The sequence below is a fragment of the Leptopilina heterotoma genome, unplaced genomic scaffold, assembly GCF_015476425.1.
Source record: "Leptopilina heterotoma isolate Lh14 unplaced genomic scaffold, ASM1547642v1 Lhet_381, whole genome shotgun sequence".
NCBI classification, from domain to species: Eukaryota; Metazoa; Arthropoda; class Insecta; order Hymenoptera; family Figitidae; genus Leptopilina; species Leptopilina heterotoma.
The window spans coordinates 296,284-324,259 of record NW_025111056.1 but is presented as its reverse complement, the minus strand read 5'-3'; the positions used below and the strand labels follow the sequence as shown (position 1 = coordinate 324,259).

The following is a 27,976-nucleotide window of genomic DNA, read 5'->3' as shown; positions in this document are numbered from 1 at the left end:
TTTAACGTGTGGGACACTTTGTGTTTTGGCTTTCAACAATAAAAAAAAATCAACAAAATGGGTCCATTTTTTCATGCGAACGTATATTTTCTATTATAATAATGATAGCAGTTAATAAAAATGTCTAAATGTCAAAGTCGATGCAATTTTTACACAGAGTTTCAACTGAAAAATTGCATAGATTTTAACATCCCCTTAATGATTGAATATGTTTTTTATGGACATAGGAAAAATATTATAACCATATTATGACGTCACAGTTTTAGAACACATGCTTTATGCAAACTGTGACGTCATAATAAGGTTCAAATGCCCTTAAGATAGTCCCTATATAACTTTGCTCGACGTCACTTATATATATATATAGGTGAATCTTCCTTTCTTACACAAAGGTGAAATTTTAGAATAAATTTTGTTGTATAGGGAGAATCGTTTGACTTTATTTATTTAATAAATAAAATAAATACATTTGAATGCTTTGAAGATTCCTACTTATATAATGTTTCAAAAGGGGTATCGGAACTTGGGATCAGATTAGAATCTTGTGGACTTGGAGAATTTATACTGCGACAGGTAAAAATAATTAGTTGAATAAGAATACTAACGGAAGGTATATATGCCTTACTTTCATTATTCTTAATTTGAAATGAGATGAATTCAAGGCTCAATTTTAAGAAAATAAAAAATTTTTAAACTTTGATACTCAAATAATTACAGTCACATCCTTTATCTAGCAATTAAAATCTTCATGTTTACCTACATTTAACCACTTTGTTGATATGACGCCAATAAAGGCGTCAAGCATGACCTGCTGGTTAGGATTGGTAAAAACAGTTAAATTAATTATTTAAAGTATTAAAATAAAAATATTTACTTATTTTTAATGTAGGAAATTATTTGCTGATTGAGAATTTTAATTAAGGAAGATTTCGACTATATCAGCAATTAGTGACATCTATTAGACGTCAATTGAACTCTTTGGTTTAGAGTCAGGTGTTATTCTTAAGATAATTACTCCGATATGGTTGTCGGTAAATAATTATATTTTTGAATTTAATTTTTGATCTGAAAAAATAAGCTGCGTGAACGACTGCACTGTGCATCTGTGAGGACTCGAACCCCAGTTAATAGCTGCCTTTCGCGGGACTAACGCCTACCAATGCACCATGCCAACACAGCCTGGACGTTCACGTTTCTTATAATCTCAGATCAAGCCCATACACTAGTCGAAGAGCTGTATAGTTAATGTAGGAAATTATTTGCTGATTGAGAATTTTAATTAAGGAAGATTTCGACTATATCAGCAATTAGTGACATCTATTAGACGTCAATTGAACTCTTTGGTTTAGAGTCAGGTGTTATTCTTAAGATAATTACTCCGATATGGTTGTCGGTAAATAATTATATTTTTGAATTTAATTTTTGATCTGAAAAAATAAGCTGCGTGAACGACTGCACTGTGCATCTGTGAGGACTCGAACCCCAGTTAATAGCTGCCTTTCGCGGGACTAACGCCTACCAATGCACCATGCCAACACAGCCTGGACGTTCACGTTTCTTATAATCTCAGATCAAGCCCATACACTAGTCGAAGAGCTGTATAGTTAATGTAGGAAATTATTTGCTGATTGAGAATTTTAATTAAGGAAGATTTCGACTATATCAGCAATTAGTGACATCTATTAGACGTCAATTGAACTCTTTGGTTTAGAGTCAGGTGTTATTCTTAAGATAATTACTCCGATATGGTTGTCGGTAAATAATTATATTTTTGAATTTAATTTTTGATCTGAAAAAATAAGCTGCGTGAACGACTGCACTGTGCATCTGTGAGGACTCGAACCCCAGTTAATAGCTGCCTTTCGCGGGACTAACGCCTACCAATGCACCATGCCAACACAGCCTGGACGTTCACGTTTCTTATAATCTCAGATCAAGCCCATACACTAGTCGAAGAGCTGTATAGTTAATGTAGGAAATTATTTGCTGATTGAGAATTTTAATTAAGGAAGATTTCGACTATATCAGCAATTAGTGACATCTATTAGACGTCAATTGAACTCTTTGGTTTAGAGTCAGGTGTTATTCTTAAGATAATTACTCCGATATGGTTGTCGGTAAATAATTATATTTTTGAATTTAATTTTTGATCTGAAAAAATAAGCTGCGTGAACGACTGCACTGTGCATCTGTGAGGACTCGAACCCCAGTTAATAGCTGCCTTTCGCGGGACTAACGCCTACCAATGCACCATGCCAACACAGCCTGGACGTTCACGTTTCTTATAATCTCAGATCAAGCCCATACACTAGTCGAAGAGCTGTATAGTTAATGTAGGAAATTATTTGCTGATTGAGAATTTTAATTAAGGAAGATTTCGACTATATCAGCAATTAGTGACATCTATTAGACGTCAATTGAACTCTTTGGTTTAGAGTCAGGTGTTATTCTTAAGATAATTACTCCGATATGGTTGTCGGTAAATAATTATATTTTTGAATTTAATTTTTGATCTGAAAAAATAAGCTGCGTGAACGACTGCACTGTGCATCTGTGAGGACTCGAACCCCAGTTAATAGCTGCCTTTCGCGGGACTAACGCCTACCAATGCACCATGCCAACACAGCCTGGACGTTCACGTTTCTTATAATCTCAGATCAAGCCCATACACTAGTCGAAGAGCTGTATAGTTAATGTAGGAAATTATTTGCTGATTGAGAATTTTAATTAAGGAAGATTTCGACTATATCAGCAATTAGTGACATCTATTAGACGTCAATTGAACTCTTTGGTTTAGAGTCAGGTGTTATTCTTAAGATAATTACTCCGATATGGTTGTCGGTAAATAATTATATTTTTGAATTTAATTTTTGATCTGAAAAAATAAGCTGCGTGAACGACTGCACTGTGCATCTGTGAGGACTCGAACCCCAGTTAATAGCTGCCTTTCGCGGGACTAACGCCTACCAATCCATACCATATCGGAGTAATTATCTTAAGAATAACACCTGACTCTAAACCAAAGAGTTCAATTGACGTCTAATAGATGTCACTAATTGCTGATATAGTCGAAATCTTCCTTAATTAAAATTCTCAATCAGCAAATAATTTCCTACATTAACTATACAGCTCTTCGACTAGTGTATGGGCTTGATCTGAGATTATAAGAAACGTGAACGTCCAGGCTGTGTTGGCATGGTGCATTGGTAGGCGTTAGTCCCGCGAAAGGCAGCTATTAACTGGGGTTCGAGTCCTCACAGATGCACAGTGCAGTCGTTCACGCAGCTTATTTTTTCAGATCAAAAATTAAATTCAAAAATATAATTATTTACCGACAACCATATCGGAGTAATTATCTTAAGAATAACACCTGACTCTAAACCAAAGAGTTCAATTGACGTCTAATAGATGTCACTAATTGCTGATATAGTCGAAATCTTCCTTAATTTAAATTTACTTATTTTTATTATTATTGAGGTCTATTTTTTATATTTTCTTCCACCTACTTTTGTTTATATTTACTTTATATATTTAATTATAACATGTTTAACAGAAAAACATCTCCAAGGCGCAGGCGCTGAGAATTGAACTTACGACGTTCGCACGCTACGATTATTTACTTGATGATATTCTTGTCCCATTCAGTCATATTAACTACTCAATTGAATTGCAGTAACTAATTTTTCTAGTTTAAGGACGTACCTATAGTTTAAATAACTATATAGTACATGATTTTAAATTACTCCGCAACAATAGTTTTCTGTAGTAAGAAATAAAATTAGTCATACAATTTTTATATAGTAGGTACATAAACAACGGCTGAAAATTGTTACTTTTATGTTTTTTGTAATTAAAACAATAACTGTTTCTTACCCACCGGAGAAATAAATTATCGACAACTATCGTAAGAAATATGGTTCTTTCAAAGTCCATAAAGCATAAATCTTAAAAATAACAATTTCGACAATTGATTTTACTATATAGGGTCATTTGGGATAAATGCAAACATTTGATTTTTTTTAGATTAATTTAAAGATTTTAAATTAATTTAAACCTCTGCTCACTTATGTATAAGAGGTTCTGATGAGTATATTACCAATATTTTGTTTTACGCGGCCAATGCCGTATTTCAAATTATCTCTTAAGACATAAAAAATTTAAAATCAAAATTCAAACCAAAATTTATAATTACTCCTAATTAATACTATAACAAAAATTAACTTTGTTTTTTAAATTTTGTCAATTTAGTTAATAAATAATAAACTGTTTACATTTACTCAAAGAATTTGAAAACTTGAGGTAAATGTAAACAGTACCTAAACTACATTTTAAAATAACATAATTAAATAAATTTGGTTCTATATATTTCACAACTATACTTTTTTGGTAATGTAAACTTACATAAATTAATATTTATAATAATAATAATAATAATAATAATAATAATATTTATAATATTTTTACGGGCAGTGCCCATTCGTACATAAGTACTATAGTATTAAGTGTGACAAAATCTATAGTTTACAACCCCCGTGTAGAAATTGACATATTTAGGACATAACATGGCATGAAACACCTTCCCAGATCGGGCCATATTGCGAAGAATGATAGGTTATTAAATTAGTTGTTATTATTATCAAAAATCAAACAGCGTAATTTAATTACAAATTAAAGTTGATTTTTGTTATCATATGATGCATTATCAATTAATTGGTTAAATCTACTAGAAATTTTTTTCAATTTTTCATCCCTTAATACAGTAATATACTTGAGATAAAGTTTTTCTTGACTGTTTCTTAATTCTACATTTCTCTAGGCAAGAAGTAACAAGTTCACTATTGTTGAGTCATTTACAATCATGTGCTATATAGTTATTTCAATTAGGTACGTATTAAAGTCGTAGTTTTAACATACATAAAACCAACAGATCAATCACGCTTGACATCTTTTTTGGCGTCATACCGCCAAAAAGATGATTTTGTTTAACTGAAATTAGATTGTAAGCTATAATTATTATAGAAAATATCTACTGCTTATTTGATTCAAAAGTATTATATTGTTTGAATAATTATATTTAATTCAAACAAATTTTCTATTTTGGGTTAAACAAAAAATATATGTTTAGAAATTTTATGCTTGAATAAAACTTAAAAGTTCATTTTAAATAATTTAAAATCAACTACAACTTACACAGTGTAACAGCATTTTTATTTTTGAGATCAAATAGGGTGATTCTTATAGGTTTTTTGATGCTGAACGCGAATCAGAATTGTTCCATATATACATTTTAATAAAAAAATTTGGTGCGGTTTCAGTCTGATTAAAATCAGCAAAAATCACAGACTACAGTTGTAAAAATGTATTCACTGGTCTGAAAGTAGCATCTTGGACATAATTTGTTTATAACAGTTTTATAAACAAAAGGTACGACAATTTGTTTAAAACATTATTGTTGTTAAACAATTGGAAATGATAAAAAAAAGTCAATTTATTTTTTATTTGCCTAAGAATCTAATAGTTTTTTTAATGAATCATTGCGGTTTCTGCTTGAGATATAATGGATTAATATTTTCTCTCACTGTTATCTGATTCCGCATGTTATGACGCGAAATTCAAAGAAAGATAACTCATCAAAAAATAGATATTTTCAAAAGGTCGAATTTGAAGATTGTTCCCGTGCAGAAATCGCCACTTTTGTTCCCGATTACCGCCCTGGCCCCGGTCGGGATTTCATGATCTGGCCCCGACTTCGTGGCCCCGACCAGGACCAGACCGGGTTTGCCCAAGGATCTACAAACAGCGCACAATGGGATTTTTTTTACAATTTACTGTTCAAAACTGTCTACAGCCTACAATTCTTAACCGGTTTCAGTATTCTTTATTTTAAATTAAAGGCGAATAAATTCTTAAGACATCCCTTAAGGTCAATTTTTTAGTTCTTAATTGTTTATAATTTTTATTTTCAATCAAAGTTAACAAATTAATACAATTTTTCAAAAAAGGAGGCTTATTTTCTTATTCCGTTGCTGCATATGATCTGAATCAGTTCAAATTAATACAATATGACCACCATATAATTAATAAAACAGAAAGTAATTTATATCAATTGTTATAAACAATATTAATTAACAAATAGTTAACTTTGATTTCTTTCCACTAAAAAATGTTTTTTTTACCTTTTCTTTTTAATTTAAGTTCATTTAAAGAATATTTGCCCTTTTTGATTATAAAATAACTTATTTAAATTGTTATAAACAATATTAATTAACAAATAGTTAACATTGATTCCTATTCCACTAAAAATTTTTTTTTCACATTTTCTTTTTAATTTAAGTCTATTTAAAGAATATTTGTCCTTTTTGATTAAAAAATAACTTATTTAAATTGTTATAAACAATATATTAAATAACAAATAGTTATGTAACTTATGCTCCTGTCCACCAAAAAAATTTTTTTTCACGTCTACTTTTTAATTTAAGTTCATTTTAAAAATATGTGTCCTTTTTGTTTAAAAAATAACTTATTTAAATGGTTACAAATAATATTAATTAACAAATAGTTAATTTTTGTTCCTTTCCACCAAAAATTTTTTTTTCACGTTTACTTTTTTATTTAGATAATGTTAAAAGACCACGGATATATAATATTAAATATTTAAATAAGTTATATTATAAGCAAAAAAGACATATATTCTTTAAAAGAACCTAAGTAAAAAGAAAATTTGCAACAAAAATTTTCTGTTGGACAGGATCATAAGTTAACTATTTGTTAATTAATGTTGTTTATGACAATTGAAATATATTACTTTATGGGTTTTTAATTGTCTGCTGGTAATATTGGATTAATTTGAACTGATTTAGAGCATGTGCAGTAACGGAATAAGAAAATAAACGTCCGTTTTTAAAAAATTGTGTTAATTTGTTAACTTTGATTGAAATTTGAAAATAAAAATTATAAACAATTAAAAACTCAAAAATTGTCCTCGAGGGATGTCTTAAGAATTTATTCTCCTTTAATTTAAAACAATAGGACAAACGCACCAATTGTCGAAGGTGAACCATTTGTCGATGTTATCATGGTGATAACCAAAAATATTGCCTAAAATGTTAAATTTTTTTGTGGTTATAATATTAACATATTATTTTTGACATTTATAACTCTTAAAAACTCTTAATTGTTTTTCACACTTAAATTGAAATTCCATGTTTAAGGCAAAAAAATAAATTATTATTAATTAATAATTTTTAGTATTATTGTGAATTATTAATAATGAAAAAATTTTTATTATTTTAAAAAATAGTTAAATTATAAATAATATAGAATAAATAATTAAATTAATAATTTTTACCATATTATTATGATAAACATATTAATTTATATATATATATGGGCAATTCTACGTGAGATTTCAGTCGACCTCTTAAAATCGGCCAAAAATATTTTTTTTCTATTCTGTATTGAAAAAAAACAGATACGTATTTTTTTTTTATTTTTTTGGAGGCCAAATTTTTGAGTTATGAATTTTCAAAATTTTCGCTTTTTAAATGTAGGTATATTTTTAATGTCAGATAACTAAAAAAATATTGCTTCTTTTCATTTTTTGACAAGAGAAAAAAAGTTTTGTTTTTCTCTCTACTTTTGAATAATCATAACAAAAAAATTTTTTTTTCATTTTTTATTAAAAAAATAAAAAAATTTTATAAACAAATTAATTTTTTTTAACTTTGGGTATGATAAATTTTTAATTTTCTTTTTTTAAAACATACCTGGAAATGATAAGAAGGTTTTGCAAAAAGTTTCAGAGTGGGCCTGACAAGTTTGATGGGTCCAAAAAAATAATTAAGCTGTCCGTGCAGGTCGCACGCACGTGGCACAATGGGATTTTTTTACAATTTATTATTAAAAATTGTCTAGAGCCTACAAATTTTATCGGATTTTGATTATTATTGAATTTTTAGGCTCTAAACAATTTTTAATAATAAATTGTAAAAAAATCCCATTGTGCCACGTGCGTGAGACCTGCACGGAGAGCTTAATTATTTTTTTGGACCCATCAAACTTGTCAGGCCCACTCTGAAACTTTTTGCAAAACCTTCTTATCATTTCCAGGTATGTTTTAAAAAAAGAAAATTAAAAATTTATCATACCCAAAGTTAAAAAAAATTAATTTGTTTATAAAATTTTTTTTATTTTTTAATAAAAAATGAAAAAAAAATTTTTTTGTTATGATTATTCAAAAGTAGAGAGAAAAACAAAACTTTTTTTTTCTTGTCAAAAAATGAAAAGAAGCAATATTTTTTTAGTTATCTGACATTAAAAATATACCTACATTTAAAAAGCGAAAATTTTGAAAATTCATAACTCAAAAATTTGGCCTCCAAAAAAATAAAAAAAAAATACGTATCTGTTTTTTTTCAATACAGAATAGAAAAAAAATATTTTTGGCCGATTTTAAGAGGTCGACTGAAATCTCACGTAGAATTGCCCATATATATATATATATATAACATACATTTTTAATAATTTTTCTATAAATAAATATGATACAGTCAATTTATTATGATAACACTGTATATAACGGTCCCATGATTCAAAAGGAAGTTTAAGCGAGGTCGCTTTCAAGCTTGCGTGGCTATGCGGTATGTGTATTCGACTTGCGTCCTCGAGGTCTAGGGTTCGGTCCCCCGTGCGTGCGATATTTTTCCGTCTTAGTTTTAAGTGTTTTGTGTATAATTCTTAATAATGTTACATAAAGTATAGGTTTAAATAATTATTAACAATAATAATAATTATAAATAATTATTAATTTAAATAAGATAGTCTGTCTAAATTAATGAAAGAAAATAAGAAAAATATTTTTTTTAAAAACTTAGTCCAATAAAAGCAATTCTAATAACTATTTACATTTTTAATGACACTCATAAAAGTTTATTTACTACAAAAATATTAATAATAATCATTAATATTGAAGTAAATACTCCCCATTCTTTAATAATCAAATAACAAGCTTTAATATAATAAAATGCAGTCAGTATTGAAATTCTACCTGGGTAGCGAAAAGATCGGGGGAAATCCCATGGCCCCGACCGGGTCCCGACAGGGCGGCCAGATCGGGCAAAGTGCCATGGCCCCGGTCAAAATTTCTGCACGGGTTGCGAAGGATATGAGCTTTCGTACGCATATATATCATCACGGAGAAAAATTATTTTTAATGATTACAATAGTCTACATTACAGCGCGGATATGTGACCACTTTTTGGAATGATTACGAAGACTATGTAATGTGTTAAGAATTTAGTAGGAACGATTACTATAGCTGTTGTAAGGGATACCTTCATGTTTGTACTCCTTACAACAGCTATAGTAATCATAACAAAAAGTGGTCACATATCCGAGCAGTAATATAGACTATTGTAATCAGTACGAATAAATTTTTCTCCGTGATGAAAACCCGAGAAAAAATTTTTGTACGGGTGATAAAAAACCAAAAAGTACCCAAAAAATGGCATTTTTCAATTTTCAAGGTCAAATTTCTCGGAAACCTAGGGTGATGGAACAATTCTGATTCGCGTTCAGCATAAAAAAACACCTATAAGAATCACCCTATGCGATCCCAGAAATAATAAAAAAGTGAAATTCTGTTGCACTGTGTTATGATTAAATTAAATATATTATTTCTTTAAATGAATCAAAAAATATATATGTTTCAATTAAACTTAAATATGTTTGACTGTGCGTCTAGCAAAGAAGAAATATTGTTTGAATCAAATAAATTGTTTTCTCAGTGTACTTTATTAACACACTCCAAAAGAAGAAATCTTTGGATCAATCCATTAAATTTCACTTGAAATTGTAGCAATCTGATGTCCTTAGAAAAACTATGTGTAATGTTTAATATTCCATTTTTCTGAAATGTTTGTAAATTCTTAAATAATTATTACTCTTACTTAATATTATTAAGTACTTTCAATGTATATACGTATAATTACACATGATGTGTTGACTTTTTAATTTTTTAATGTAGAAATGCAAAAAATTGAGCCTTTCTGGATTTTCGATGATTTTATAGTCCCACATATAACTTGCCAGGTGCAAAATGAACAAATTTCTTTTTTGCTTTAATATTTAAGTTGAACCTTATCTTCAATGCTATGAAATTTTTGCTACGGATAAAAAAAACTGCTTCCAAAAACAAATTTGAGGATTACAATAATGCAAATATACTTTTATGCTATACACTATTGAGATAGTCAACTGCAGTTTTATAAAATCATTTTAACACTCAAATTTTTTTTCGGAAGTAGAACCGAACCGACCGCTAAATCGAGTTTCTGGTGTATTGTTATAGGTATAGTTATGAACTGAAAAGATATATCAGAACTGATTCTAATACACATTAAATTAAATATTTAATGATTAAGAATTAATTAGTTACTTTGTTTAATATAAATTTATTTATTATACTCTACATTGAAATGGAATATAGGAACTATATATTTTGTTTTGAAAGAATATTAGATATAAGAAAATTCTTATTACTGCGAAATTACTTTTCTCAATTCAACTGTTTGAATCAGTAATAATTTCACTGCGGCTTACAGTATATAACATTATACGATTGAATGTCAGTGAGAAATTTACTCAAGTGCTACAGTCGCTAAATTGGAAAAATTTTACCAGTGACATTTCAGTGATTAAAATTTAGAAAGTGGGAGCATTTGAAGCTTATAATTTTTCCAAACTGCTTGTATGTTTTTTGAGCAATAAAGAAATGCGTCTTCAATTCTAAATTTCTAATACAGTATACGCATTTAAAAATCTACACGTATGAGCTTTGATAAAAGTGTCAATGCGACAGATGAAGTGAAACCAACGCAACACGACCAAACTGTTTAAATAAATTGGCCATATAAAAAGGCATACCATAATGCGCGATGGATATTTATTGTGTAAAAACAAGCCGGGGTCGAAACACCTCGCGGCGAGTTCTGGATTCCAGCGAGCTCTCTCAGATTAGAGTGATTCGTGTGAAATAAAGCGGAATTTATTTGACTCACAAGAAATTAAATAAGTCGCAAATTGTTTTTCAAAAATTGAGAAAAAATTGTAACGATTCAACTTTTTTCAACTTTTTCATTTAACTTATTACCTTCGTCGAATGTATATTGACGATAATGAATCTGAAGAAAATTTTAATTGAATATTACTTACATCTGCTGGAAAGAAAAATCTCTATTCCAACATTTTGCAGGAGGTAAGATCGTGTAAAGATGGCGCGGATTTCGGAAAAATACCATTTTCCATGCAAATGATCGCAGTACTTTAGTATCTGAAACAGAAGAAAAAGCGTACAGATTATATTATATGCGGTAAATAAATTAAAATAATAAATCCCAAAAAACTTGAACTCTACATAATAGTCAACCATTGCATTTGCTTGTTTGACTAATTTTTATTGCCGTTTTATTAAATACATGACATGCAGTTAATGTCGCATAGAATCAGGTTTTGCACTATCATTAAGGACGAAAGTCCCTCCTTCTGGAATTATGCCGTGCAAAAAGGATGTAAGAGGATATTTATTGTCGAAAAAGGATATAAAGTTATCATGCGTATGCACTCAAGTGTGATATAGTGAGCACGAGGGCAGATTGCAAGATGGCCGACATGGTGGGAGGAGCCTCCTGTCGTGTCCAGAATCGATCCCAGGACTCTCCGGACTTGCGCTGCACTCATTGCTGAGGAGAAAGGAGTCAAGAGGGATACATTGTGTTTGCACATACACGGAGTAGAGAAATTAAGAGGACCCAGGCAAGCCACCAAGTAAATCCTATAATTTACTAGACTTACTAGCCTGTCTCAATAACAAGGCTTTCGATTTTCGGCTTTTTTAATGAAAAGACATTAGCATGTTAATTCTGTTTGGTTTCAGCCATTTCTTTATATGTACTGGTTCTTTTTGTGATTTATCGACTTCATGTTGTGTACACGATTGTCTCTCAAAGCTGATTTATAATAGGAGAAGTAAAAGACCAAACAAACAAGAGCAATTTGGATAACAGAGTCCACTGCCTTTCAAGTCGGATGTGTCGTTGACAAGTCGAACATAATGATGATGTGTTACAGCAAGCTGCACGTCAAAACCTAATTACTCAACACTAATACATGTAGTAATAAGCCGCTTTAGATCCCTCGGGACCCCAAATGTCCCAGAGCTGCTGCGAGACAGAGTTTGGCCCACGCTTGCTTAAAATACTATCTGAGATTCATATGGCAGGAAGTTGATGTTTCTTTTCCTCGATAAATTATTAATTTTTTTAAACCAGTTTCTGTATTTATAGAAATATAAAGTGTAGCTAGATTAAAAAATCTCCTCCAAAACCACTGCAGATGTTATTGTTTAACTCTTGTTTCACTCTTACTAAATTATGCGATAAACAGAAAGAGCAATCGAGACCACACGCAGTGCTTGTTGCGGTGGAGCAATGCTATTTGAGCTAAATAATAGTGAGCCATCGAGTGTCAAGTGGGACAATATTAGATCTCCCTGTATTCTTGCAACAAGCATGCAGCTAGATGCATCCCAAGTCCAATCGGCGCCCGGGGTTGAGCAACAAAAGGTGATGTGATGTAACAACATGTGTCGCGTTCACAAGCCCCCTCATACCAGAGAGCAGAGTAGAATAGGGATGCCACTTAGCAGTTCACCCTCCGCACTATTTATGTATAGAAGATGGACTAGACTGGGCCGTGTGCTGCATTTCTATGCGGTTGTTCTGTTATTTACAATGGTGTAACAAACAGATTAAACGACTGGACTATAATGGACTCGAGCCAGCCTTCAATCTCATCTTTAAGCCTAATCCTTGTCACATGAAAAATCGTACTCATTGTATACACTAAATTATTTCCATGTTTTTTGCTTGTCCTTCTTTTAGAATAAATAATAATACGCCGTTCATAGTCACTAATTTTTAGCGGTATACTGACAATTAGTCAAATTTTACTCATTTTACCAATTCACATTCAGGGTGTTAATTATGAGGAGGTAAAAATGAAATCACTTCAAAAATAAGTTTTTTTTTATATCTTAAAATAAGATGTAAGATGGAAAACACACATATAACTTACATCTTAAAATAAAATGTTTGTAAGATGCTTTATACGTTTTAGCAGACATCATCAAGATATATTACAGTTTTGTAAAGTATCTTAAATTAAGATGTTTCTAGCTGAATATAGATGATTAGCGATAATTTACTTGGGAATTGTAAGATGTAACAAAAATGTAAGTTACTAAAAACTAATATGCATAAAGTGTTCTACATATTAGTCCATAGTTAGCCTCAAAAACTTTATTCCCAAAAAATATGCTGAAAATGTGTACGAAGCTACTTTTAACATATATAATATTCTTTGCCAATTATATGAATATGAACTGATAAAGAAAATCTGTTTTGATGCACTACATTAATAACGTTATTAATTAAATAAATATTATAATTAATGATTAATAATTAATTTTATACATCTAAACCTCAAGAAATTGTTTTTTTTATTATTAACCATACCAATAAATAAAAATATTCGACAATCAAGTGCGGAACACTTATATTTTGAGAGGAAAAATTGAGAGGATATTATAGAACCCCAGTAGCACGTAATATTACAGCAATATTGAGAACACTGCCTTAACATTACCAATATTGCCTCAATGTTGCTGGAATGTTCTTAACATTATACGTGCTACTAGGGAAGAGGATTTCTCTAATTATGAAATAACTTTTCTTAGGGAGCTATTATATGGTAAAGTCATTGTAAGCTTTTAAAATTATTAATAAATTATTTTTAAAAATATTTATGCGCAGTAACTTTCTATGTCACTTCCGGATGCGCAGTTAATTCTTTTTAACAAGCCCTACTGGGGTCTTTTACATAATAGAGCAAGTCATAAAAGTTGAATCAAGAAAATTCAAAAAATTATTATTAATACTAAGATATGAAACAAGTTGTTCATTTCATGACCATTTAGCTTCCTCAATACATAAATATTTGGTAAAATTTACACTTTCATATGCCAATTGCTTCTTTTTTTATGATAGAATAATCATTTAAAAATATTAATATTAACATTAAATAAATTATGAAAAAATACAAAATTTGAATTTTTTGTGAAAAAGAAAAATTTCTATTAATTTTATAAATTTTGATAAAAAATATCTTTTTTGCAACACTAACCTGTAAAATTGAATTTTACACACAGAAAACTGTGTGTAAAGTACTTCTTTTTATAGCGGTGTGTAAAGTGTTACTTTACACACCGCTAGCAGTGTGTAAAGTGAATTCCAGTGTGTAAAGTGATTTTCAGTGCGTAAAAAGGTTACTTTACGCATTCTTGTGACTGTTTGATGAGAAACAATGAAATAATGCTTTTAATTAACAATTTACAATCACATTTTTTTATTTTAGCTTCTAGAATACTTCATTTAACAGTTCCCCACTACACCTAAAGTTGCAGTAATATTAGCAATATTGCTGCAAGTTTAGTTGTTTTAGTGTTGCAAAAAATTTTGTATGACACTCGTGCGTAAATCAGATTATACTTGTGTGACTTGCAGCACTCGCCTTCGGCTCGAGCTGCAAACGTCACACTCGTATAATCAACGATTTTACGCACTTGTATCATAAATAACTATTGTATACATCAATCGATTCGTTTTCTTGTCAGGAATGTAATTTTGAGAATAATTAATGAAAATATTAACAAATACAAAAATTATTTACAAAAATACAAAAAAATTTTTTTTTTGAATTTTAAAAAAATTGTGTAACAAAATTTTTTTTTAGATATTTTTGAAAATCCTTGTGTCAGATTTTAGGTATTAATGAGTGCAATAAACCTGCAAAATTTCAGGACAATCCATTAAAATTTTTTTGAGATAATTTGTACACAATTTTTGTGACATACACACACACACATACACACACACACATACATCTGGACATTTGCTCAGAATTGAATATACATATGTTAAAGATGAAAATGAGTCCATATAACTTTCTTTTGAAAAATTGAAAATCGTCACGAATGCAAAGCTTCCTCATGAGGAAGCAAAAAGGATCAGTAAAATGCGTTATTTTAAAAAAATGTTTAAACTTCGAATAAACTTTTGGTTTAAGCATATATATTTGATTTCTAAAAATTATTTTTCAGTTATAAAAGTATATATAGCTTTAAAATTTTTATACTTTTTTCATTCAACTTTCATGATTTACATTTTCTAAAAGAAAGTATATGTATTAGATATAGATTCTTGTAACAAATCTGAATTCTACAAAATAAAATATAATTAAAATGAGCCTATGAACTCTCTAAATTTGAATCAGTTAAAATATATAAGTTTCTGATTTAGAAGCAAAAAGTCAATCGAATCACTAATTCAAATAGTAATTTTTCTATAGGTATACTGGTCATTTATCTGAGGCACTACATTTAGGTTGAAATTTTTGAATTGATGCTTTTAAAGTGTATATATGGAAATTTTTGCGTGAGAAACATATATACGCACTCTGTACGTGTTATTTATCTAATGGGACATAATGGGAAAAAGTGTAGATTAATGACGAATAGATGCTGAGGCACGAACTGCCTCTTATCTCACTTCACCGTTCACCAATGTTTACTTTAACTATAATGCCTATTGGGGTAGCTGAAGCATCAGATTTACAATGTATTCGAAACACATAAATAAGCATTAAATGTAGAATTTTAAGTTTAGAATATTATTTTGCTTTTTATTTGTCAATTAATAAATACCGTAGTGATTCATTCGGACGAAACGAACCGATAGACGAACGAAATTTTTGTTTTGCAGTCGACTTGACACCAAACTGTCATTTTGCATTGTTTGACAAAACGAGCTTCTCGTCAAATCAAACAAACCGATCGAACAATCGAAAAGCTTTTTTTATAATAGTTTTTCATCTATGAAGTCAGAAACACTCAAATCCAAGAATGTTTTGTTGTCGTAATTTCAATAATCATCATTAAATTTATCTGTAATTCATAATTATAAATTACATTTTAATTTAGTAGTAAATTCAAATTTATCAATGCGTATTAAACGAAATAAAACTTATTGTATTAGGTTTCAATTAATCTATTTTTCAATTTAATATTTTATAATTATTATAAAATTTATTGAAAATAATATTACTTCAAATAAAGAATCTTTTTATAATTTAATAAAATAAATATTAACAAATCTATTACATATTATTAATTATAAATATTCACATTGAATAATATAACAATTAATTAGTTATAAGAAAATTTATAATAACAAAAAATTGATTATATTAAGTATATTTTGGTAATAGTTTGAAAAATGGTTTTAAAAATTTAATAAATTAAACCTATTTTATTTTTCAGTTTGTAACGTTTGTAATATTTTATTTTTGAAAATAGCCTGTTGAACTCAAATAATTAAAATAAAGTATTAAATTTAATAAATTAAAGTACTCCGTTTTTAAAATAAATAAATTTAAATATTTCATTAATAAAGAAATTAAAAAACGACACAAGGGCATATCTCTAGAACCTTTAACTTTTCAATGAGAAAAAATTCGCTAATTTTTTTTTTAGCACAGTATTGAAACTCTGTCTACATAAACTTTAAGAAATAAGCTTTCAAAATATGCAAGTGGACAGATGAAATGATTCGTCTTCAAAAAGTTATAAACTATTTAAAAATGCGAATTAAGTATTTTCAACGTACAACAAAAAAATATTTAACAGGTGTTTGTTTTTTAGAATCGAAAACAGTTGAAAGTAATTAACTAAGGGGTTATAATTTATAATAATAATTATAGATATTATTATATAATATATTACTTTTATATTTATTATATTATTACTAGTCATTAACATTGCTTTTCTTTTATTTTTTGTTTAAATTACTAAAAAATTAAATTGGTTTTTATTTTAAAAATAGATTTTAATTAAACTGAATTGTAAAAATATGAAATTATAATGTATAAAGTTTATAAAGTTTTACCTTGCAATTTTCAGATACATTTTATTTAAATTTAACACTCATAAACTTTCCAATTTCTATTCATTTTTTTCTATTTTTCTTTTTTCTTATATCTAATTTTTTTCAGTATTAATTTTTTTGGATCATTTCACACTAAAAAAAAAGTTTTACTTTTAGCCTGTTTTCGAGGCTGAATTTAAGGTGTAAACGGAGTCAGCCCCATTAAACAAGGACAGACTTATGTGAAATACATGGGCTGAATTTAAGGTGTAAACGGAGTCAGACTTTTTTTTTCCTGTGTTATTCTGTGTAAAAAAATTAAAATAAACATTGAAAATTAACCTTCAGTTTTATTTATTAACAGTTTCTATAAAAAAGTAAGAATCGACAACTTCCTACTTAACAATTTCTTTTCTAAAAACTTTTGGTCGATTTTAAGGTCGACCGTAATTGACAAAATATATTTTTACATTATCTTTGTAATAAAGTATTTTTTTTGAAGAACATTCACGGGATGTTAAATGGCACATGCGAAAATATATGCAAGCACTTTTCAAATACTTTTATTTGATTTTCGTGGAGTATATCACTCGAATTATGGTCGTTTTCAAATTTTGTACGCACGTCTTTTCTGTTATTTAAATTACAACAGTCATTACAACATTTACAATTACAATGTCTCAAAATAATTCTAAGAACTTGAACTTTTATTTCCCGTAAGTCATTTTGATGTGCATGCCATTTGTCTTATTAATGAAAAATAATAAATATGTCGATTACGATCAAAAAGGTTAAAGGTGAGGGACAACTTTTAAAAGCTTATAACTTTTTTCACAATTGATAAATTTTTAATTTTCATACGGAAAAGTGTTCACTGTTTAATTAACTTTAAAAAGATGCGTCTTAGAATTAGTAATTCTTATTCATTACGAAGTTATATCGTAATGGTTTAACCCATCCGAAAGTATGGTTAGGGACAAGCAGATATTGTAAAAAATCGGGCACTCAAATTGAAATAATTACCTATTTATCCTTATATTAAATTAATGTAAAACCTTTTGGAACTGATTCATCTTATCAAGCTCTAATATTTCCAACAAAAATAAAGTAAAAAGTTATTGAAATTATCAAAATATATGCAAGGGACATGAAAGTTAAAGGTTCCAGAGATATGCCCACAAATAAAAAATAAATATATTTGCAGTTTAAATAAATAATTATTTTATTATTAAAAAATTAAAGAAAAACGGTAAAAATAAAAAAAAAAAAAATCAAATATATCTGTAATGCGTGAAAGTAAAAATTTTCAATAACAATTTTTTGGTTAACTAAAAATACATTTTTAACATATTTTTTTTTATTTCTAACTTTGATAATTGTCTTTTATTAAGATTGATGTCCATATTTTAGACTTTTCTTCAATTTATTAATATCTATATTTATAGGTTGTACCTATTCAATATTACTTTTAGAAAGTGAAATTTGGCATTTTCAACTTAACAATATTTCGGTGGAATTCTATCGTTTGAAAATCGAATCGATACAATTCGAAATTAAACAAAAGATTGTGCGAACTGTTCGTTGTCAAACAAAGACACAAACGATTGTCAACCGAACGAAAATTGTAATCATATAATCGTTTCGACATGAATCACTATAAATATACCTATTATTACTTGCATGCTTTTTTCCTAAAAATTGCGCTTTTTCATATATATAAGAATGACTCACCTAATGGATGATTCATGTAGTAAAATCACATATTTCTAACTATTAAAAACCAATCTTCTCATTGTCATACTGTAAAACACAGTAAACTTGATTATTGGTATCGATGAATTAATAGCAAAAACTTTGAAGCAATCACACTCAGAGAAAAGTTTTATTTAAACATAAATACACGGAGAAAACTGGATATTCAAAAGTAGATATTGAAAAAATAATATATATTATGACTCTTAACATGAAAAATATTAAACTTTAATATCTAGATATTCAAATCACATTTTAATTATCTAGATAGCTGTCCCTATATGTTAAAGAATAAAAATATTAAACTTTAACATCCAGATATTTACCTTAAATATCCATTTTTCTCCGTGTATTTGAGTTAAATAAACGTATATTTGTCTCAGACCATTAATGTTTAAGTCTTCATTACAAACAAACTATTTGAAAAAACTGATTTTATTGTTACTCAAGAAAAGACGTATATTAGTTATATATATAATAATCAATGTCAAACTGACACAAGCATAATCTTAAAATGATTTGCTTATTAGATAATTCCCTTTCTTCATAGTAAACTTGTATGAAATTTAGTAAAGTTATATTAGAATTTAATTAATATTCTTGATATTTGATATAATTATACTAAATTTCACAAAAGTTTTTCTAAATGTTAGTATTTTTTATATCAAAATTTCACTTTGTCGCGCGCATGTTTATCATATAAATTGCTGCGATGCAAAATTTGATAATATTTAAATACTTTTGCCTGATTTAACCAGAATTGCAGCATTCTATTCTATTAGGGAAGAATTGCAGAGAATAAGTGAAAATCTCTAAGAAATGTAAGCGATATACCTACTACTTTAAAATGTATTCGTAAAAGAAATAGTGTGAAATCGTCAGCTTGCTACTCTAAATTGATCTCGCTTATGTGGAGGACTGAAAAAGCTTCATCACCGGAAATAATAGGAATCCCGAGCATAGCGAGCGGCAGTGAGTGCTGTGCGGCAAAAAAGAATTATAGCATCAGGCTGTTGACGATGTTGAAAATAATGCTCGAGATGAATAAACGCACTTAGGAATCTATCTGCGTAGAAGCGGTGTTGGAAACATTCATTTTGATTCACCGATCTCATCGTCAGGGCGATGTGAGTTATGTGGGCCACGTGCGTGTTCTCATACCTTTATTACCAAGCCTCACACGAGATAAACGCACTGCGGCATTCGACTCCGCACAAAGGTTCCAGACAGAGAGACGCCAATGCGCCTCCGGCTTTCATTAAATTTACCATCATCAAGTCCTTAATAGAAAGACAAAACATGACATATATAACTTCAAAGCGACTTTGCTACCGACGTTCAAAGTTATGCACACTACACGGAAACTCATCTTGCGCATGCTGAAGCCGTTACACACACACATATATATATATATATATATATATATATGCTCAGCATCCGAATTATTATTGTCAACAGCATCTTAATGTTTACGCAAATCATTTCAACTGATGGATGGCAGCCACTAAAATTTAGTGTCATGTATGATGATCTGAAATTTCCCTTTCTTTTCTAATATCATATTTTACAATTATATGAAAATATTAATTGCTTTTTTAAAAAACGAATACATCTGCTTTATTTAAGAAACTGGAAATAAATATAAGAATAGGCTTTTATTATGTTGAAAGTCAGGAAAGCTGTTACTATGAATACTCATCTATATTACAGAACATGGACAAAAAATTGTGAGGATTTGTAAAAAGGTACATAATGAGAGAGGAGGTCACACGAGATCAAACAGTTTATGGGATCTAATAGAAGGGACATATTTAAAAATATTTGTAAGTTTACCATTCGTCCTGGATTAGTTGAGATTACTTGAGGATATATTAAGTATATATATATATATACGCATATGTTCGTGTAGTTTGATTTATAAAATAGTGAACATAGTAAAATTAGTTTTTGTGATTGAAGAGAATTTTACTGATTTCATAAAATATACATATATTATAATATTCCTCTGATCCTTGCATAATATAATATAAGAACTACAAAAATAAGTTACGTTTTTCAACATTTTTTTAATGCTTAAAAATAATAAAACTATATTATTTTAAATAATAATTTAATAATTAGAAATAATAAAAAATTAAAACTCTAATGTTTTTTTAAATAAAGGGTGTGCAAAAAACACAATCTTTTAAATTTCTAAAGAAAATGAATTACAGTTATTGCAAAATTTATTCGGGGAGACAGTTTAATCTAAATTAAACATTCAAACGGGATTCTCTTCACAATGATTTTTTTTAAAGAACCAACACACCCCATAAACAATTTTTTATACACATTTATCTCAAAAAATGAAAAAAATACAGTGTTTTTGGGTCAATTTACCCCCGTAGAAAAAAACAGGAGGTATAAAAATGTCAAATTTTAAATGTTTATTGTCTAGTTTTTTATAATAATTTATAATAATTTATCGGTAAACACGAGCATAATATCGGCATAATATCGATTTTTTAGTTGTTGAGGTCGCGTAAAACACTGAAATCACTCCTATATAATATGAGAAAGCAATAAAAATAAGAAAATAATGTAAAGTGAAATGTGTTTGTTAATATGAAACATATTTGTTATATTAAATAGGATAACGTATAGTAGACTTTACGCAATCTCATTATACGCATTTTGTGGAATGTGCTGCCCTATGTGCAGCAGGTACACAAAAGAATGAATCAGGCGGCTCTTGTCGCAATGGAATATATATGTATATATACAAGGCGTTTCAATATGCGATCTTGATACAGAGAATCGTTCGTCTTTCTTCAACAGATTCCCCGCTGAGACGATGAGAACTCTATCCTTTTTCTTGAACGTAACACCAGCGAAAACACCGGTCGCAAAAGGGACACTGATCTTATCGAATCGGTTCTCGTAGCTCATCAAGAATTTCAAGTTGAAATTCGCCGAGAGTTAATGATCTCGAATTTCTACTTGAGCCGAAATTATTAATGTAGACGAAAAAAATGTCAAATGAAATCTGTGCTTAATAAGACTTTCAATAAAATATGTATATGCAATAAAAATTAAAAATACTCGAGAACTTGAGCGAAAAGATGAGATTTTTATAAATTTCTACAGGTTAAATATATAAGTAAATTTTCCATCGCATCGAGTAGAATTGAATAAAGATATAATTAAAGCTTGAGAATTATTTATAAATCACGGCTTTATAGTATATAGATATCCTACTGGTATTATGGTGGAATTATGTAGCGGGTGTACAAATAATTCGGGGGATAAACGAATTAAGTCGAAATGGGATGATGAAAGGCACATTTAGGATGAAACTCGGCCCTTGAGTTGGCGCCGTTCGAGGGCTGATGTAGCAGAGCGTTTTGACCCCTCGAAGCAGAGCATGACGCGTGCTACGCTCATGAATCAAGTCGCATTAGAGGACGAGCTGCTGCTGCTGCTACTGCTGCCGTTGGGGTTGGTACCAATCTTCCACTTGGACTTTGAGTAGATTGGATTCTCCAGCTTTATTCAATTATCCGTGAATGAAAGAGTCTCGCGGTTTATCTGGCGTTGCCATTACAAAAGTAAAGTTTCGCTTCGAAATAAAAGGCACATTGCTTCTGTTAACTGTTTCGACTTTTGCTAATGTTGATGACTTTTTTTAATGTCATTACTCAGTTATACAAAAGAAAGAATTTCGGGTTTGTCAACCCAACGATGGTTTGATTTTCAGTGCGGTTGGAAGTATCAGCAGTGACAATCAGCGTGACATTAACAATAAACAATTGCAGACTGCAAAAGCACGGAATTGTTGGGCGCAGTGTGTGTATTTACGAACACGTGCGGTTCGGATAAATATGGTCCGCGCTGCACACACAATACAAGCAATAGCACTATACCAGTGAGGTGGTCTAGATAGATGAGTCGCGGGAAGGCGTGGTTAATTCGCGCAGACGCCACGTGACCCTCGGCTAGAAAAGGCGGGACTTGGACCACACAAGCCACAACACGGCGGCACATCTCGTTGCACGCCGCTGCGGATACCGGCCGGCACCCGCTCGACGAGCAAGTGACTCAAAATGTAGTCTGCACCGAACAAGGCTTTGGAAGATGCTCGTGCCCCCGGACACTGCGGCCACTCCGTCCAACAGGATGCTCTACCAGATGAACAAGTACTACGCGGAGAGAGTCCAGTCTCGAACGGGTCAGGTGCAAAGGACCATCCGCGAAGTGTGCAAGGTGGTGCAGGATGTGCTGAAGGAGGTCGAGGTGCAGGAGCCGAGGTTCATCTCGTCTCTGACCGAGAGCAACGGACGCTACGAGGGCCTGGAGGTGATCTCGCCCGGTGAGTTCGAGGTCGTTCTCTACCTCAACCAGATGGGGGTCTTCAACTTCGTCGACGACGGCACCCTCCCGGGCTGCGCGGTCCTCAAGCTCAGCGACGGCAGAAAGAGGTCCATGTCCCTGTGGGTGGAGTTCATCACTGCTTCCGGGTACCTTTCGGCGCGGAAAATTAGGTCTAGGTTCCAGACTCTAGTTGCCCAAGCTTGTGACAAGTGCACTTATCGGGAGTCAGTAGAAATGATTGCGGACACAACGGAAGTAAAGCTGAGAATTCGTGAGAGATTCGTCGTGCAAATCACGCCGGCTTTCAAGTGCTCCGGAGTGTGGCCGCGGTCCGCGGCCCACTGGCCCGTTCCGCACATTCCCTGGCCTCACTCCAGTTTGGTGGCCGAGGTGAAGACCGAGGGGTTCGACCTCCTCTCGAAGGAGAGTGTTGCACTCCAGGGGAAGCAGTCGGCCATGGAAGGCGACGCTTGGGTCTTGTCCTTCACTGAGGCCGAGTCCAGACTGCTGCAGGGAGGATGTCGAAGACGCTGCCTCAGTATCCTGAAAACCCTGAGGGACCGCCATCTCGACCTTCCTGGCAATCCGGTGAGCAGCTATCATATGAAGAATCTGCTGCTGTATGAATGTGAGAAGCATCCACTTGAAACAGAGTGGGAGGAGAGTTGTCTCGCTGACAGAATCAATGGAATCTTTCTGCAACTGATATCATGTCTTCAATGCAGGAGGTGTCCTCATTACTTTCTGCCTAACCTCGACCTATTTAAGGGCAAGTCACCTGGTGGGTTAGAGAATGCTGCGAAACAAGTTTGGAGGCTGACGAGAGAGCTTCTAACCAATAGTCGAGCTTTCGAGAAGCTTTAGTCCAATATTTTCCCTTCGCAGAAATTGTATGTCATTATATGTATGTATATGTGAATTGCATAGTAGTTGCAATTCGATTCCTTTCTATACGCTTAATTTGTTTATGCTGTATATATAGATGTTATTTATGACAATTCAAGAAAACCTACATGCCATTCCTTTTAAATTTAATAAAAATTTTAATAAATATGTTTTCAACTATGCTATATGCGTGTAAAGCCAAACCTACAAAAGTTTAGGGATTTTAAGCTCAAAATATACTTTTTAAAATTATTATTTTCTACTTAATAATGATTTTGAGAAATGTTTCACTTAAAGTTACAAAAATAAGGAAAAAATAATTTTTATAAACAAATATTCAAAAAGGTTTTGTTTAAATTAAACTTAAAATATCTACATATGCTATATAGTCAAACAAGCTTAAGTTTAAATCGAACGTATATATTTTTTGTTTAAATCAAGACGGAAAATATGTTTGAATGAAATATAATTATTCAAACAAATAATATTTTTGAATCAAAGCAGTAAATATTTTCTATATATATTGAGATTAAGCTTAAAAACTGATTTTAATTAAACAAAATCACTTAAAATTATTTTTGTATTTAAATAATTATTGTTTTCTCAGTGCGAATAAAGTAAATTTTATTATATTATATTATTTTCAGAATGAAAATTTCTATAGGTTAGAAGTGTATTTTTGTAAAAATTAATAAATATAGCATTTCTTCCGAAAATATAGTAAAAATTGACAGAATTCAAGTTCTATGAAGCAGTTTAGATTTTACTTTGTATAAGTTAGAAAAATCTGTATTGAATTTATTAAATTCTATATGAATTAAATATGCAATACCAGAACTGAAATTTAATTTACATTTGTATTAAGATTAATATACATTTACATTAATTTTGACAATGTAATTTGTATTACATGTAATATAAATGTATATTAATCCTAACAAAAAATGTATATTAAATTTCAATGTTATTGGTATTACGCATACATTTACTTCATATTATACAACTTATTAAATTTAATCAAAATTTTTCCAACAGTGTATAGTATTCTCTAAATCTGAATTAGCGATAAGTATATATATTCTTATAGCACTTATTTCAAAAAGCATAAAGCGCTAATTAACCATTTTTTCTTTGTATATTTTGGAGGATTTTTATACACATGATATATATTATTGAAATAAATAGAAAACTCTACTGATATACATTTTTTATTAAACTTAATGTAGAAATAAAATCTACAGCAATAAGGATGATGAAGCGCATTAAAATATATATACTATCTCAATTAGTTTTTTAATGTAGGTATATATGAAAATAAATATTCATTAAATGTCTAATAGTAAACTATAAAAAATGATTGTAACGAACCTCTTTTAAAGATTTTAATTTTTACAAGTAAGCCATAATATTAATTTGTCGGTTACATATTTTAATGGATTTAGCCATATATACGTATATTCTATACGCTGAAAAAAATGTCTATTTTGTAAACAGCAAAGTGGCTATATATAGTAATTGAAGTCGAAACTTGTTAGGGACAAATAGTTCAAATATAATAAGTAAGGGTGATGTGCAAAAGTTTTCATATACTATTAAAATTAACTATTAGTAAATTTTTAGAAACTGATTAAGAAAGTGCTAATAAAATTCTCACTGATTAATTAGCACATAAAAGCTTTTTGAAATTAGTGGTATATATACTTATCGCTATATATAACAGTATATATATAGTTTTCTTAAACTATATACTGTTAAAAAAATCTATTAAAATAAATAGTTACACTGTAAAAAAATGATATTGTCAATTCCGACATACTCGTATGGTTAGGACGTATAGCTGAAACAGCAATATACTGTATATTTATGTTCTTAAAATACATAGTATTGGTGTTCTTCACATACATATTACTGTCTCTCACATACATATGGCTGTTCTACACTGCGTATATAGCTGAAACAGCAATATTGTATGGCAGTCCCATATCCACCAATACAATATATGTGAGAATTGACCATATTTATGGCAGTACCATAAACATATTTTTTTGAGTGTATAGTGTTGTTCAGATATATATATATATATATATATACTATTGCATTAATTCCAAAACATTTTTTAAAGTTTCGTACAGTTTCTACTCTGTACTTAAAGCGTAGGTGTTTTCCAAAATATATTAAAAAGAGATAAATTTACACTGCAAAAAGAAACATCTTAAAATACATTGTAGTCGCACTTTTAAGACGATTTTTAAAACATCTTATTTTTCCATCTTCTAGCTTAGAAACCAATGTATTTTAAGATGATTTTGATAACTTTTTCGAAACAACTTAAAAGTGACTATACAAAAGTATCTTATAATAATATGTCTTTTTTTTACAGTGTATTCGACTTGGGGGTGAATGAAAAGAATCTAAAGTTTAAGTTTTCACAAAATGTTTTAAGAAATCTGAAAAATTCACTGATTACAATTTAGTGCACTGAGATTCATTCAACATTTTTACTGATTCAGATTTAGAGTTTTCTTGTTATCCAAAAGTGCGCGTTTGTGTATCGCAGGGGTAACTCAAACGTTATATAATAATACTTTACTGTATATAGATAATTTTATATTTTGTAATTAATAAAAACAGACAAATCTAGTGAAATGAAATATTCTTACAGTGTATATATGCATCCTAAGTGAAATTTAAATAAAACTTTGAGTGAGACTGCAAATAAAAAAACCTTGATTTTAATATGCGGTCCTAAAAATGCTTCGAAATTGCGAATTATTGACAATTTCAGTCAAATTTTTAGTAAAAACTATATGTTATTTACTATCGTACTTTTCTGAAAACTATATTATATTTTGAAAAGAAATTTGATAAATTATGAATATATATATATATACATTTTTATACAAACACTGTTTATACGAACGATTATATTTACATAAATTAAACTGTTGAAATTTTTGCTCATTTCTTGCAACTTTTATAATTTTTGAAGTAAATTTTACTCTGGCGGAAGTAGTAGGGGAGAGGTACGCACGTTGAGACGGTCCGCACGTTGAGACACTAAGATATTATAACCTGTGTAACTGATAATACCAAAAATTTTATTGGCATTTTGTCGTATCATTAATACCAAACTTTTTATTTAAAAAAAGCGCAATAACTCCTGTTTTTTCGGTAGAACTAGAGCGAACCAATTTTTTAGTTAAAAAAAGTGTTTTTCAGAATTTCTGTTTAGTGTATTTACTGTATTTTTTAGTGGCAGAAAAAATTGCGGATAACATTTACTTATCAATTTTGGTTCTACTTTAAAGTTCCGACGAAAATTTAGACATACGTTAACATCTACAAATAATTTCAAAGCTTTAAAAAAATAACGGCAAGGTCTGCACGTTATTGAGACACACTGTGGTACGCAGGTTAAAACGCTCACGGTTTGAAAATAGTACTGTCATTAAAATTGATTTTGAATCCACAATTTTTAAGCGTTTTACATGTTCTTCACCTGTAAAAATTGCGAATATAAAAATTTCGATTAATTATTTTTGTGCAAAATAAAATTTTATTTTTTGATTATTTTTTTTAAGTTAATTTTTAATGTTTTAATTTTTTTTCTTTGAGCTAAGACCATCAAAATAAGTAAATAAACAACAAACAATTAGAATCTGACGTAATTATTCATTTTGTTTCAATTTAAAATAAATTATTATGGGTGTCTCAACGTGCGTACCACTTTTTTTTTTGGTCAAAAATAACATGTTTAAAAAATCAGCTATAAATTTTTCAATTTTGTCCAAAAAAAATAACTTTCTTTGGCAATGTTGTAGCCCTGGACAATAATTTTAAGAAAGCATTTCGAATTTTTCGCTAAATTTTGTTTTTTAAAAATTATAACTGAAAAACAGAACCCGTCTCAACATGCGTACCTCTCCCCTATACATAATAATTGTACGATATGT

At 29.8% G+C, this 27,976-nt stretch overlaps 2 protein-coding genes across 7 annotated transcripts in view; one reads left to right on the top strand and one right to left on the bottom strand.

Annotated features, from left to right (window-relative positions):
- LOC122505964 (neurobeachin) overlaps positions 1–27,976 on the bottom strand; it is a 170,280-nt gene that overhangs the window by 14,932 nt on the left and 127,372 nt on the right. For all 6 annotated transcript variants that reach the window (XM_043617873.1, XM_043617878.1, XM_043617879.1 and 3 more), the window contains one exon: positions 11,212–11,329. In XM_043617873.1, coding sequence (XP_043473808.1) covers positions 11,212–11,329 — 118 coding nt within the window. The remainder of the gene's footprint in view (positions 1–11,211; positions 11,330–27,976) is intronic.
- Positions 21,300–26,727, top strand: LOC122505967 (protein mab-21-like). The gene is made up of 2 exons (XM_043617883.1): positions 21,300–24,042; positions 26,404–26,727. Exon 1 carries the CDS (start codon positions 22,902–22,904, stop codon positions 24,000–24,002), a length of 1,101 nt encoding a protein of 366 aa, XP_043473818.1. The 5' UTR covers positions 21,300–22,901; the 3' UTR covers positions 24,003–24,042; positions 26,404–26,727.

Coding starts and splice junctions, on each gene's coding strand:
- LOC122505967 (XM_043617883.1), top strand. CDS start 22,902: ATGCTCGTGCCCCCGGACACTGCGGCCACTCCGTCCAACAGGATGCTC.